General features: G+C 57.6%; 1 protein-coding gene across 1 annotated transcript; it reads right to left on the reverse strand.

Annotated features, from left to right (window-relative positions):
• Nucleotides 1-4,761: 4,761 nt before the first annotated feature.
• LOC308177796 (uncharacterized protein) lies at nt 4,762-7,993 on the reverse strand. The gene is made up of 4 exons (XM_080555593.1): nt 7,702-7,993; nt 7,055-7,105; nt 6,502-6,615; nt 4,762-6,140 (listed from the first exon to the last, which is right to left on the reverse strand). Exons 1-4 carry the CDS (start codon nt 7,849-7,851, stop codon nt 6,030-6,032), a joined length of 426 nt encoding a protein of 141 aa, XP_080411719.1. The 5' UTR covers nt 7,852-7,993; the 3' UTR covers nt 4,762-6,029.
• Between the last annotated feature and the right edge of the window lie 6,867 nt (nt 7,994-14,860).

Genomic DNA, 14,860 nt, shown 5'->3' on the forward strand with positions numbered 1-14,860 from the left:
TTTCGCTACTCGTTGGAGGGTTCTGTGTAGGCCCCCTAGAAACTCCTGCAGTGAGGTAGTGTTGCCTGCTGCCACGGGACACGGTGCCTGCAAGGGGGAGACGTGGCTGTTAGTTTCTTTGCCCAGGACCTGGCCCTCCAGGGTGGGCTCGGCTGCTCGAGGCCTCCGGGGAGCCGCAGTGCGGAGGGCTGGGCAGCGCGTGGCTGCGAAGAGCCGAGCGACGTGCCAAACCCTCCGCGTTCAAAGCCCGGCTGCTGGGAAGCGGCAGCAGCCAGGCACGCAGCAAAGCGCCCGCCTGAGGTTCCCGTGAAAGAAAAGAGATCGGGGGAGAGGCGCGAGGCGCCGGGGTCTGCGCCCCCGCGGGGACCAGCGCTGCCTTACCTTGAGGCCGCTGCTCTTCTCTGTCGCGATGTGCAGCAAGTTGAGGTAGATGCCCTTCAGCTGCTTGTGGCAGCCCAGGCTCTCGAAAACAACCGTGGAGGCTTTGCATAGGATCTCCATGTCGTTGTCTGTCTGGAAGAAGATGCAGACGGCTGATTTAGAAACTGCTTGTGTTCAGTCACAGCTTTGCTAGCAGCGCGTTAGAACAGCACAAATAACGCGTTTCTAGTCTGAGGGGCAGACACGAAGCAGCTCGAGGTGGCGAGGCCTCCCCTGACTCCTCCGTCCCCAGGTGAGGCGGTGGCGGGGGGAATGGATCCGGCCCGGCCCTGGCCCCGGGCTGCCTGCGGCTGTGGGTGGCAGCTCTGTGGGAATGGCAAAGCCCCCTGAGGAGAGTTTGCCTCCTTCAAGCGCTTTGTGCAGCTGAAGTCCCGTAGCAGCAGTGTCAAAGATGAGGAGATAAGAGAAGTGCCTGCGGTGCTAAGGAAACCAAGCCGTTGCCTTTCCTGATGCTGTCTGTCCCTGGAAAGGCAGGCCGGTAGGGGAGAGCTGTCCCTGCTCAGGTTTCTTCAGCTTCCACCCCAAATGGCTCCACTGAGCGAGCAACCGGCCCAGCTCCGTGGCGTCCTTGCCCGACCCTCCGGCCGGCCGGGGCAGGCGTTGCAGCGCTGAAGGACGAAGGGGCCCTCGTACGGCGCAGGCCGGAGGGGCTGAGCTGAAGCACCGATGGCTTTAGGGGAAGGAAGATCCCCTCTCTGCACCCAGGGGTCGGGATACATCCCTCCTCTCTTCTCCATCCTGTGCTCCTTGCCGTTCCCTCGCGTTGTGCTCAGTGCTGTGCACCGCGCCGGGCATCGCCTCGGCCCCACAGCACCCGGGGCTGGTCCCCACCGCGGGAGGGGAGCTCCCGTGCCCTGGGGAGGGCATCGGCTTTCTGTGAAAACAGGAACTCTGGGGCTGGGGAGCTGGGCTTAGGCAGCAATTTTCAGAGCAGAAATAGGCTTTATTATCTGCCATTAAATCTTCTGCTAACTAAAGAACCTTCCTCCGGAGTGGGGGCTCAGGAGGGATAGTGAGCGTAACCAGCGCTCGAGATGCAGCGTGAGAGGGGTGTGTGGGTGTCTGTGAGAGAGTGACACACGGCTCCAAGGCAAAGGAAGAATTTCCTCTCTTCCTTTCTGAAAACCTCTAAAAAAAAAAAAAAAAAAAAAAAAAAAGCCCTTATGCTGCTAAAATACACTCTCATTCCTGCCTGCCTGTTGGTCTCCTGCCTTCCAGCTGGGCCACGCGGACGGGGACCGATGCCACCGCCAGCGTTTTGTGCCCGTGGCTTGCGGCAGGGGTCGGGGTGGGCACGCAGAAGGCGGTGGCGGTGTCCCCCCACCCCAGTGCCTCGCCGGCACCGGCAGTGCGGGGACGTCTCGGCCCCAGGCCCTGCCCGCGTGGGCACGGGAGGGTTTGAGGCCCCGCGGGGAGCCTCTCCCGCCACCGCCGATGGCCGAGTCACGGCTTTCGAGTCGGTGTTCCCGGCTTACCTCATTGCCTGCGAAAACATTTGTCACGTTCGTCTTGTCACAGGAAACCTTTATCAAGACAGAAAGGAGAGGAGCAATCAGAGAAGAGATATCGCCGCCTCAGAGCCATCCTGACACACGCAGGCACACAGGCAGCCGCGGCCGGGCACTCCCCGTGCCCCGGGACACGGCTGAAAGCCACGGCTGGGTTTGGCAGCTCTGCCTACGCTCAGCACCTTCCTTCTCGTGCCCAGCACGGCCGCCGTCCCTCCCACCTGCGCCCGCCGCACCTACCTGCGTTGAGAGGATCTCGCCCAGCAGCCGGATGCTCTCCTTCAGAAAGATCGAGCGCTCCAGCACCGCGGCCTCGTGGCTGTGGCAGGCCAGCAGCGCCAGGAAGGTGAGCAGGACGGAGAAGGAGATGCTCATGGCCTGCTTGTACCGAGCTGCCTCAGCTCGCAGTTTCTGGATATTTTGGTGATCTATACCTGTGTGTGCCTTTCTGGAAGAAACATCTCAATTTATGGCTGTAAAATTGCTGAACGAGAGGGAAAAACTTATTTTTCCCTTAGCTGCACTTTCCAAAGTTGCTCCTATCCAATTAGGACAACAGGTCTTTTTTGTAAAAGTCAAGATTTTCTTCTGATCTTGCATTACGTTTCAACGTAGGAAATTTCCACCGTTCAGATAACGGTGGTAGGAGTCAGATCACGTACAAAGAAAAAGTATGTAAACTGCCCACTTTTGGGTTCTTCGTTTCTCCATATCCCAAGACTTTCTGTGCACCATGAGGTTAACGAGTCATGAGCCCGAATTGAGGACCACGGCTGTGACCGCGCTCAGATAATGGAGCTCTGCTTTTTTTTTTTTTTTTTTCTCTAAATATCCTGTGAGCGCTTCCATTGCTCAGCTCTCGTTTCATTTGAATATCTCCAAATCATGCAAAGCGTCGTTCATCTGCATACAATTTTGTCTACACCGTGATCTTCACCTGCGCGCGGGGAGAAACAGAAAGGGCGGCACGGCACCGCGGCGGGCACGGCGAGGTCCTGCGGGGCGCTGCGGGGGGACACGTCCCTCCTGCCCCTGTGGGACCCCAACGCGGCGTCACCGCGGGGACCTGGGCATGACACGGGGTCCTGCTGCGGCCCCACAGCCCTATGAACATAGCACTGGTGCGGGGCTGAGGGGCTGTGCGGCTCCTCTCCACCCCGACGGATCCAAGAGCTGGGGGATGCCCTGGCCCGTCCTGCCCCGCGGGGGGAAACAGCGTAGGGGAGGTAAAAACGCCGGGTGCCAGCGGCACCATCGACCAGCGCTGCCGCAGGAAATAGCGCTGAGAAATTAGCTGAGCTGGGAAACTTCGGAGTTTTGTAATAACTAATAGGTATTTTTCTAACTCAAATAGCAACTTGCAATCAGATGCTTGATAAGAGTTTGCGAGCGCTCCATTAATTCAGGAGCAGCCAGACTGAGAGTAATTTTGTTTGTCTAATTATGAAATGCCCCTGATAAAATTAGTGCCACTGACTCAGAAAGACCTTTGCAAGGGATTTGCCAGTGGAGCGCTGCACCGTTTCCTACCTGCACCGCGCTCGATGGGGCGCAGATAAGCGAGCGCACGGCGGCAGCGGGAGCGCGGTGGCAGCGTCCCCGCGGGTGGCACTCATGGGGCCGGGGGCGCTGAGCTCCTCACCGGGATGCCTGGAGCTGGGGCAGCCACAGCCCTGCTCTGCGGGGTGCCAGGGGACAGCGGGTCACAGCAGGAGCCTAAAAATGGTGCAGTGGAGATGGGGACAGAGGTGGCAGTCCTGTCCCCTTGGGCACAGACCCCCCCTCAAGGGGGCTGCGGCAGACGCAGTGGTTTCTCCAGTGATCACGGTAGAAAGATCTGAAACCAGGATAAATTAAAAAAAAATCCCTCTACATTATCAGAAAAGCATAATCTTTGAGCTACTCAGGCTGAATCACGGTGGAAAACTGCATCACTGTGCGATAGGTAAGTCACAGGGAAGGAAAAATTCCCACGTCCGTTCCCCAGGGTGGGATGCAGCTGATGGCACTGACGTCCCGTGGTCCCTGGGGGTACGGCCACAGCCTCAGCGTGGGCCCCGTCGCAGCCCACCCGTGTGCTCGGCCACTCTCGGGGACAGCTTTTCCAGAGCCCCAGCCCATGCTCGTTAGCGAGCTCATCACGCTCCCTCCTCAGCCCGCTTGGTGTCGGTCCCCCTGCTGCCTCAGGACTCAGCTGCAGCCCTTCCCTCTCCTCTCAGGTTTGGGGACCTGCCCCTAATTACCCCTCTGCATTTACTCGTGGCCAATTTGTGCACATCTGCGAGTGTCATCGTCACGCTCCAGCTCCCGGCGCTCTCCCAGGTCCCCTGTCCTCCCGCAGCAGCGATGCTCCATGCCGCCTGCATCCCACAGGGACCAGCCTGCTGCCATTTCCCTGGGGTGCTGGGCTCAGAAGCGCCTCCAGCACTCTTCTGCTCATGCTGCGGGGTTTGACGCATCCTGTACCTCTGGGGCTGTGGTGCCCGGGGGTGCCCAACCCAGGCTGCCAGCGCCAGAGCCCCTCAGCCTCACAGCAGAGCTGCTCCAGGCGGGCACGGCCACCCGTCCCCGTCTGTCTTCGGCCCGGGGAAAGGGACTTGGCTCATCCAAAGTAAATCCAGAGGCTGCAGCTGACCCCCACGGCACGCGTAGGTGGCAGCTCCGTGGCCCTTTTGCCTGTCCCTGCCCACGCAGCAGCCACCCGAGCACCCCTTCCCCGCGCCAGCCGCACGCGGAGGCAGGACCCGACGCGCAAAATTCCCTGCTCCTGGGGAGCCGATGGAGCCGACAGCAGGAGCCACACGCTTGGAGCTCGTTGGTCAGTAATTTATTGCTTAGGCCCTGAGACATTTTTACAACAACAGTGCAAATTTGAAATGAAAAAAAAAAAACCACTAATACTGACTTCCAAATACATGCTAACTTGAATATATTAACTCTGTTGTAATAGGAATATTTTAAATAAAGGGAAGAACAATAAATTATCTATCAGTATACATTCATTTGTTGAATGTCATGAAAAGGCAATTAGGCACAAACAGTTCCTTAAGAGTGAGGTAGCAGTAATTTAAATATGACTATATTCCACAGAACTACTATCATATAAGTTAAAAATAAAACACTTATTCTGAATCCTGGCTTTTCCTTTTTGCTTTTGTCCTGACTGAAGAAAAGCACGCAGCAGCTGCTTCCAACAGTCAGGACTTCTCGATCTTGAATCTTTAGACTAAGCAGTATAAAAATAAGTTATTTAAATAAAATACAATAAATAATCTCTAGAACTGTGATGCTCGTGAGCACCCATTGGATCCAGTTACCCTACAGACTGTCCTAGTCTTTGCTATTAATAACTTAAAAGCCCACTGACGATATAGGAGACACTACAAGTCGCATTAAGAGCTCGACGTGCTGGCCGTGCCACCTCCCTCCCTGCCGGTTGTCCTCTCCCCTCGGCCTTGCCCTTGCCGGAGCTGGAGTGTGGCCCCTGGCACCGCGCGGCGATCCTCGTGAGCTGCTGGAGCAAGTCGTTAGCGAAAACGCTTCATTTCAGCCTAGATTTTGATCTCTTTAGGAAGAGGAGACAATTATGAAGAAGCCTCCCTTCCTTGAGAGGAACAGGAAGCAGATAATTTGGTTTTGGTTTTGTTTGCCTCTGCATCGGGAGGTGAACGAGTTAACGACACCGCGTCGGTGGCTGCGCTGGGGACGCCCGTGCCTGGGGTCGGGGACGCGCGTCCCAAAGGTCCCATCGCCCGGCCCCGCACACGGGACCTCTCCTGCAGGGCCCGGCTGTCGGGCACGGGGAGCTCGGCTTCAGCCGGGGAGGTGCCGGTGCCTGCGGGGATGGGGACGAGGACGGGGACGGCGATGGGAATGGGAACGGGGATGTTTCCCATCGCCAGCCAGGGCTGGGCGCAGGGCATTTAGGATTGCCTTGGGTTGGGGAGGACCGGGTCAGAGCCAGGGAAGTGCATGCCATGAGGAGCTCAAAACACTGCAAAAACTATCTGACGAACTACCAGCGCTGGGATCGCTCGGTGGGAGCCGCCAGCCGCGGCCCGGCCGGGGGCTGCGGGTGCCTCAGTTGGCAACCGTGGTGGAGAGGCGCCGGTACAGCGCCTGCGTGAAGTTCCCCAGCTCCGGCAAGAAGTTGCGCAGGTAGATCTCGTTGTCAGTGCTCAGGGAGCAGCCCTGGGGAAGGAGAAGCACACACGCGTGTGAGCGCACGGCAGGGTTCACACCTGGAAGCTGGAGGAGCTCCCAAAGCAGGCGTTTCACGTCTGCCTCCCAACCGCACCACCCGTGACGAGCCGCGAGGACCTGCCCCGGAGGTCGGGCACTTGTCCTTAGCTCAGGACAAAATCCCAGACCCAGCCACGTGTCCCGCCAGCCCCCAGCAGTTTCCCCCCAAGGAAAACCAAGCCCCCGCAGGGCTGCAGCACCCAGGGCCACCCCCAGAGGAGCGCTGAGAGCGCGGTGCTGCGGCTGGGGGTGCGCGGTGCTCACTGAAGCCGAGGGGGGCGAGGGCACCGCCGCTGGACCCTGCACTTACCGCCTTGCCGTGCAGGCTCTTCAGGTTGATGATGAGGGGCTCGTAGTCATTCTTGCACCTGGTGACCTTGGCGAGCGCCGTGGCAGCTTGGCACAGCAAGTCGTGCTCCGAGAGCTGGCGGACAGGAACGGTACGATCGTTAGACCCACGCCGTTGGCTGAAACCATTGCTCCCCGCCTAAGTGCCCAGGGCTGGCAGGAGGCTCTGCACGGAATTCCTAGAGAGCCCTCGCTTCATTTTTTTTATGGCCTTCACGCCCCTTGCCCAGCGGCGTGGGGAGGCTCAGGCCCCGGGCCGTGCCCGTTATGTAAGGTGCGGGCGGCTCAGCGGGGCGCAGCGGCCACCCACGGGTGCGTGCTGGAGGCAGCTCGCAGGGCGGGTTCGATTTTCGGGAGGTGAGCTTGCACCCAGCTCGATGCACTCGTGCGGCACAGCTCGGTGACTAATAAAACGCCCCCTGCTTTGTGGTCTGCGTGCAGTGTTGACAAGCGCTCTGGTTATGTCTGCATTTACTAAAAATGCGTTTTCTGCGTATCTGTAAAGCATTTGTTACCTTCCGATCCGTGAAAACGACCTGTGCCACTCTGGTGTCATTGCAAGGGACCTGGAGAGATGACACAAGTGAGAGCTGTCATTAGGAGACCGTCCCCAGTGGCACCACCCACAACCGAACCGCCGGTGGGCGAGGAGCAGCCGCTGAGCCCGCGGCGCTGCCACCGCTCCCCAGGGACGCGGTGTCCCCATCCTGCTCCCCAGGGCCCCGGTGCTGCCGGGCCCTGGCGCTGCCACCGCCACCAGGAGCGGGGACACCACGGTGCCACCCACCGGGCTCTGCACCAGGGCCTGCACCAGCATGGCTGCATGCAGGACGGGTGGCTCGGGACCGCATTTTTCTGCACCATCCCCATGTCCCCGAGCAGCCTCGTGCACCCCTGCGTGCTCAGCGCCCAAAGAGCCCCGAGCCTGGGCACTCGGTCGGAGCGGCTCCTGCATGCTTGGGTTGGTGGCAGCACCTGTGCACCGAGGATTGGCAGAGACAAAACCCAAAACGAAGCAAGGGGAAGAGTTGCACCCTCCTGGTGACAGCCCATGGGGAGAGGGGACGCTAGAAGAGGGCCTGAGCTGTGCGTGCCGCTGCTAGAAATCATCAATAAATTCATGGCTATCAGAGGAGAAGCCACGAGGCGTTTCGGTATTTACCTGCACTCCCGTGTTGAGCTGCTGGATGCGGTGGGTGATCTCCGACAGCTTCAGCCTGGACGCGGTGGACGAGGTAGTCGTCAGCGGTCGGGACGAAATGAGCTCTACCAGGTAGAGGAGAGCAAAAGCAGCCTTCAGCGGGGAGAACATCCTGTCTCGGCCGGTGCGTGCTCTTCCCCTCCGGCAGGCTCGCTGCGAGGACCTCACTGGCTCGCTGCTTGGCAGGGCACGATTTTTATAGCACGACCAGGCAGCAGCATCTCCATCAAATACCAAATATAGGTGGCTTCCTGTGCTGATCTGGCAGCGGGGAGCAGGGCCCGGCTCCCCAAAGAAGGGCATTATGTAATGTTGACGGCACAGACTTTTCACCCTTTACCAACTTTATTTGCTCTTCACCGACCATGCAGATTTTAATCACCTAATTGATAGATGAAGAGATACCGAAATGGGAAGTCTAGAATTTCTATCTGCTCTTGGAGGATCTATCTGCTGTCGTCGTGCAGAGTGCTGCGTGTGGAATACCGTCAAGGTGAGCCCGGCAACCGAATGCACGGCAGAATAAAGCCAAGCAACGCTCTCAGGTCCCCAGGTTTCCTTGCCTCATGCATGGACAGGAGGAGTGATTGTTTGGAAGGCCCCACTGTGGGATGCCGGGCTCCCCTGCCCCGATGGCGGTGTCGCACTGGTTTCAGCCCCATCCCAGTGAGAATTTGCTTGAATTTTGGTGCATTTCCCTGCTTGGGGACTGGACATTGGGGTGGGTTTGTGCCAAGGTGCTGCGGCTGCAGCCCCAGGGGCCGGTGTCACCCTGCTCTTAGGAAACCAAGGCCTAGAATAACACGAAAGCAGAAATTTGCTTTTGCACTTGAACGTGCACCCTGGCTGCCCCTGCAGCCGGCCTCGTCTCTTCTGGGCCAAGCAGGTCTGGGTCTGGCCCCTGCTGGCACTGCGGCCGCACGAGCATCCTCAGTACTGCAGCAGGGGATGCAGGGGGGAGCAGCCCAACGCTGCTTTCCGGGTGCCCGACCACCGACGGGGGACCTGGCCACCACCGGTGTCTCCTCCTCTGTGGTGGTGGCCCCGCAGATGTCCCCGCTGCGGCTCGGCTGCCCCTGCTGCAAATGGGCACCACCAAGTGGGCATCCCTGCACCGCCCTGGGGAAGGAAATCGTGAGCGGCTGCTGGTGGGGGGGGAATAAATGAACCGAGTGTCAGAAAAAGATCAATTTGCTTGGCCGTAATGGCAGCAGGATCTGGTAAGCTAAAGTAGCCAAAATCAGATTTGAAAGGAAAGAAAAACCTCGACACTTTTATCAAGATGTTAAACATCTGCAAAGAAACAAAAAATGCTCTTGCATGTAAAGGAAGAAGTAGCTGAGGGGTTTTTCTGGCGTGTGGGTGTTTGGCTTTTAACGAGGGCTCGCTCAGCTCTGCATCACGTATCCCCTCCTGCAGGGACAGCTCCTGCAGCGCCCGGCCTGGCACGGAGCCTGTGGGCCCCACACGGTGCCGGGCCACGCTGTGCCCCCCATCCCGTGCCATCCCCTGCCACCTCATGCTGCCCTGTGATGTCCCACCCCACCCCACGCCACCCCACAGCATCCCACGCTGATCCACGGCGCGTCAGAAAACCAGCGGTAGCTGAGGGCGACTCAAACACCTTTCCCTTAACCACGAGAGCAGCCACGCACCTGTGGTTATTTCCCACCATTGCTAAACCGAGCCAGCGCCGGGAATTTTGCGGTGTGAAATGTTGACTTGCCAAAACGGCTTGTTTCTTCCCAAAGATCTTCCGTGCGCGTTTTGCAGCGCTGGGCTTGGTGCCGGCTGCGCCTCGCGGCTCCGCGCCTCCAGCCCCGTGGCAGCCTCGCGGTGCTGCGGCCCCTGCCCAGGCAAACCCCAGCAGGGAGCCTGGGGAGCCCTGGCCGCCTCCTTGCTCCTGGTCAGAGGCTTGGAAAGAGCTGCAAATTGTTCAATTCCTTAGGAAATGTTGGAACGTTTCCATTTTCACAATTTATTCCTAACTTTTCAGTAAAGCCAAGGTGTCGCGTGGTCCAACCAAGGGCTGAACTTTGCTTTTCGAGCAGCTCCCACCCTGTTTTGGGGCATTATTTTTACATTCAAAGATCTGACACCACAGTGGCAGGACTGGGCTGGAGCCCCCCAGCTTCACTGACATCAGCTGCTGACGTTAGCCTGAAGAATGTCGTTTTTCCTGGGAGCTGAAAAAAGAGGGAAGCGAGTCCCAGACGTGGAATTTCCCACAAAACAGAGAGGCTGGGTCAGAGCCAGACGGAGCCTGGAGGTTTTCCTCCACAGGCGCTGGGAGGGAGGTGAAGCCACTGGGGTGTGTGCAGGGCGGTGGAGCACAGCGTGTGTCTGTCTGTCCATCCATCCATCTGTCCTAAAGCCCTATTCCTGCAGGAGAAGCCAGGAGCTGGCACCTGCCTCCCCGCCGGGACGGGGTCTGGCAGCGCCGTGGGGTCTGGGCACCTCGGGGACGTGGGGTCAGGGGGGCACGGGGCTGGGGGCGCCCCACAAAGCCGCAAACCTGCGCCCAAAATGTCATCTCCCCCCCAGGCAGATAAAAATCATTCCCCCAAACTATTGATACGGTAACGTGAACCTGATGATGGGAAAAGCTGACGTATCAATTCGGCTCGTGTGGGTGGAAAACGATAGCTAGAAAGTGAAGCTCGGTTCTGAGAAATGGTGTTGAGCTGGGGGCTTGCTTCCTCGGGCAGGAGGGGCGAGGGACGGGGACCTCAGAGCTTTGGGAGTCCTTGGCCAGAAGGAAAACGAAATAACGCACCCAGAGCATCTTCGGCCGCTCTGAGCACTGAAACCAGCAGTGGTATGAAACGATAAAAGGAACTTCTGCCTGGGCATCACCCCCAGCACGGATGGTGCTGTCGGGCCATCGGTCTGTCCCGAAGGGGTGGTGGCACAGGAGTGTGTCGGGCTGGACACTCGCCCACCGGTGTCCCCAGGCAGGGCAGGACACAAACCCCGTGGGTCTGGGAGCCGCTGCCATCAGGGCAGTGTGGAAACGAGCCCAAATCTAAGGCAATATAGGAAAAAAAATCATCCTGAGATTAAAAGCATACAAAATGCTGCTGCTGCTGTTTGTCACAAAACCAATCCAGGCAGATGATGAAACCCTCAGTGTGACCCAAACCTGACTTTTGTGTTGCCCTCCTGTCCAAATTCCTGCCTTTTTTCTTTGTTTCAGCAGCGAAGCCCAGGCTGATGCCCACGACCACCGCAGGCAAAGGAAGAGCACCTGGGCTGGCCGGACAGAGCAGTGCTGGTGGCAATGGATGGGGTCAGTGGAACCTGAGGGAAATAAATAGGCACTGCCAGCAGGTAAGTCTGATTTTAGCGGTTGCATCTCCCTGTGGCAGCACCCCCTTCTTGTTCCCGGCTCTGTAGGCAAGAGGGGAACTGTGGCCCATGGTTTTAGAAGGGCTGGGTTTGTGCCTTCCAGGTCAGGTAGCCGCAGCCCTGTGCCATTTGCCCCGGCACAGGACAGGAGAGGGCACCGGCGGTGCCGGGGTGTTCCCAGCGCACAGCCACCTCCATCCCCCTGCTGCATCCTGGCAGGCTCAGAAAGCCTCCTCCAGGCTGCCCCGGCACTGGGAGCAGCCGTGCGCCCTCCAGACCTTGAGCTCAGCACCCCAGCTCGTCCCACGGCTGTCCCAGCTGCGCTGGGTGACGGCTCCTGCGGAGGGACGGGGTCACGCAATTAAGAAGCGGTGCTGTGGTTCCTAAGGCCCGGGGGGTGGTATAACGGGGATGATATAAACACAGAATCACAGAATCATTCAGGTTGGAAAAGCCCTCCAGGATCATCTGCTCCAACCGCCCCCTACCACCAGTGTCACCCACCAAACCCTGTCCCCAAGCACCACGTCCAGCCTCTCCTTGAACACCCCCAGGGACGGTGACGCCACCACCTCCCTGGGCAACCCGTCCCAACGCCTGACCGCTCTTTCTGAGCAGAAATGTCTCCTCATTCCCAGCCTGAACCTCCCCTGGCACAACTTGAGGCCGTTCCCTCTACTATTGCTAATTATCTCCACGAAGAGGCCAACCCAGCTCTTCCGTGATTTTTGAGGGCTTGATTTTGGACAAATCACCATTTTCCCCTTCCCAATGACAGCCAAACTTGGCATTTTTAAAAAACCCTCGGAGAAGCCACATCCTTTTTCTTTCAGACCATTTACTCATGCGTGCTGCTCCTCAATTTCTGAAGATGGTGGAGAAGTTAAATAAAACTTTTTATAACACGAAAATGTGGGTCACAATATAACGCCTAGCATCAGCACATGCAGTATCTCTTGAATCAGTGGTTGAGTTTACAAACCGTGTTTCAGAATGCATACGCGGCCAGCTGGAGCCACCCCGCTTCCTTCAGCCAGCGCAGCTGGAGGGGATGGTGCGCGACAGAGACAGCAAACGCAATCTTTTATTTTTTTTCTGCATAAGCCAAGTTACAAGGAATAGGATGGACCAGATGAAGGAGAAGTTGCAAACCGCATCTCGTTTCCCAAGGGTGCGATCTTGCCGTACGCAGGGACCCAGCGCTGGCTCCTGGCAGCTTGCCCAAGGGGGTAGTAAACAAACTGTCATACCGAAATAGATTAGAAATGATATTTAGTGTGACATTTAGATGCTAACGAAGTTACAAGGTGGCATGAAATTCTTAAACTTTTGATAGGATCGTCTATTTTTTATTGGCTTAGTTTGCGGTGTATATTTGTAATCATGTCTTTTTTCTTTCTATTTTTTGGAAGTGTTAAACACACAGAGTGCTTTGGGCAAAGCTGCCGTGTCTGTAGCAGCCTCCAAGCATCCAGCACGCTACTCGTACAGCATCGCCGCTATTGAAGGAAGTGCCAGAGCTTTACAAGTGTTGGTTTTTCACTGCTAGCACAGCCCCCACTTAGCAACAGGGCTGTTCAGACAGCGATGTCTCTAAGGCCATTTTTTCCTAGTGAAAGTATCTGTCTCCTCGCTTACTGAGTGCAGATAAATGACAATAAGTTACGTTACTGGAGACAGAAGTGGCGTGGCATGGAGCTGGTGGTGGGGAAGCAGTTAGCCCGAGCTGAGCACAATGCAGAGCTCCATCTAAGGCAGAGTCCCAGCAATAAAGCCGGCCCTCCGCCACGGCCGAGGCTGCGGGCAGCAGAAATCCCGCTCGACCCCAACCACGCTGCTCGGAGCGGATTTCAGCCCAGCTGTGCCTCTTCCTGGGCTGAGCTGCCAACGTTTTCCTGCGGGCACTGGGGGCACTGGGGGCATTGGGGGCACTGGGGGCATTGGGGGCACTGGGGGCACTGGGGGCACTGGGGCTCTCAGAGCCGCGGTGGTGCCGGCTCGGCTATGGAGGCATCGCCCCAGGCAAGTGCCCGTTCTCCGGGGCTGAGCCCATTGCTCTCGCACCCGCTGGCAGTCCTGTGAACACGTTTAAAATTGTTTCCAGTTTTCATCTTGGTTCTTAAATCTAGGCACAGCCCAGTGGGCCTGTGGCCGCGCTGCCCTTGCCATGGGGTGTGCGTGGTGCTGCGGGGCTGGGATTTCTCTGCCGATGGCTGGAAATGAGCCGCGGCTCCAACCGAAATGGCAAGCGGGGAGGCGGTTCCTGCTCAGCTTTGTCACCTGCCCAGGTGGTTACCTCAATACAGCCATGCCCCACTTGCCTTCAACCGCCTCTTGAACCACAGAACCACAGAATCATTCAGGTCGGAAAAGCCCTCCAGGATCATCTGCTCCAACCGTCCCCCCACCACCAATGTCACCACCAAACCACGTCCCCAAGCACCACACCCAGCCCGTCCTTGAACACCCCCAGGGACGGGGACGCCACCGCCTCCCCGGGCATCCCATCCCAACGACTAACCACTCGTTCTGAGAAGAAACGTCTCCTCGTTTCCAACCATTCTTGCTTGGTTTTGTGCTGCGGAGGCACCGCACCTTACGTGGCACCACCTGCCAGGAGGAGCCCCAGCCCCTTCCCTCCGGACATCCTGCTCCTTCCCACCCTCGCCCGGGATGGGAGCTGCCGGGGGCAGCTGCCACGGAGCGGCTGCACCGCGGCGGCCGAGGCAGGAAGCTGCGGCGGGGCAGGGATCCCCTTGACGTGGCTCTGGGGGCGGCTGACAGCGCCGATCCATAGCACCCCGGCTTCCTGTGGGTGCGGGAGGGGAGGCGGTGGCGGCGGCAGCTCAGCAAACCCCACGCTGCGGCCGGCGGCAGCCCAGCACGGCTGCGCTCACCCCACAGCGGTGCCGGCCCGACTCCGTCCTTGCTTTCCCCAAGGGCTTTTTCTTGCCCACGAGCAGTGGAAGGCAGCGAAAGCATTCGGAGTTTCTCCTGCACACGATTCCCACGAGCGCGGCTCTTCCATGATTTTTGTCTTCCAGGCGAAATCAAAACCGTGGGGCTGGTGGTGTCTGCTCTGCTCTCACAGCCATAGGTTCCTCCTTGGAATAACCAAGTGAAAGGCACGAAAAAATCTGAGGGGATCACTGGCTTTTTGTCATTTTAATGCTGACACTTAATGGCAGAGGAGTTAGCTTCCCAACGCATTTTCTATACTTTTTCCAAGTTCTGACAAAAAATCTAACCCCAAAATGCATGTAGGTAACACTTGCAGCTGGGGAAGAGAGAAGGGTTGTTAAAAGCAAAAGTGTACCTAAAATTTGTTATAGGGGAATGGCAACCTGTGTCGTTATCTTGTTTGGGGTAAGGGGGAGGAGAAGAAGGGGAAGCACGGAATCCACAAAGGTAGAGGAGTTGCTTCTGAAGATGAAGTAATTCTTCATGAGCCGGGATGTATGTGTCACGCTAAAATAAACAGGTAGTACAGGAAAATTTGAAAATTCAAAGTCATTTTTTTCTGTTGATTAGATCTTGAAGAAAATTCCCCTTCAGGAAGTAGTACTAGAGTCAGTGAAGCTTCTTACTTAAAACTGCAAACGTAATGCATGTTAGTAGCATTTTCCTTTGTCTTCTTTCTCCCCCTCCCCAGGTTGGTGTTAATTGCCTTTTCAGGGGATCGGTGAGTGTAATTGCTAGGAAGTCCCATTCGTATGTTTATCTTTGAGTGTTTTCCCCGGCGACTGGGGCACCTTGACTCTAACAACTTGTG

Source organism: Anser brachyrhynchus (genome assembly GCF_964034855.1).
Source record: "Anser brachyrhynchus genome assembly, chromosome: 14".
Taxonomy (NCBI): Eukaryota; Metazoa; Chordata; class Aves; order Anseriformes; family Anatidae; genus Anser; species Anser brachyrhynchus.

Excerpts from the sequence above, each read along its gene's own strand:
- LOC308177796 (XM_080555593.1), bottom strand. The coding sequence starts at position 7,851 with ATGTTCTCCCCGCTGAAGGCTGCTTTTGCTCTCCTCTACCTGGTAGAG. Across the intron at positions 6,616-7,054 it reads TCGTTTTCACGGATCGGAAG|CTCTCGGAGCACGACTTGCT; the intron begins GTAACAAATGCT and ends CCTGTCCGCCAG. Across the intron at positions 6,141-6,501 it reads AGAGCCTGCACGGCAAGGCG|GGCTGCTCCCTGAGCACTGA; the intron begins GTAAGTGCAGGG and ends CTCCTTCCCCAG.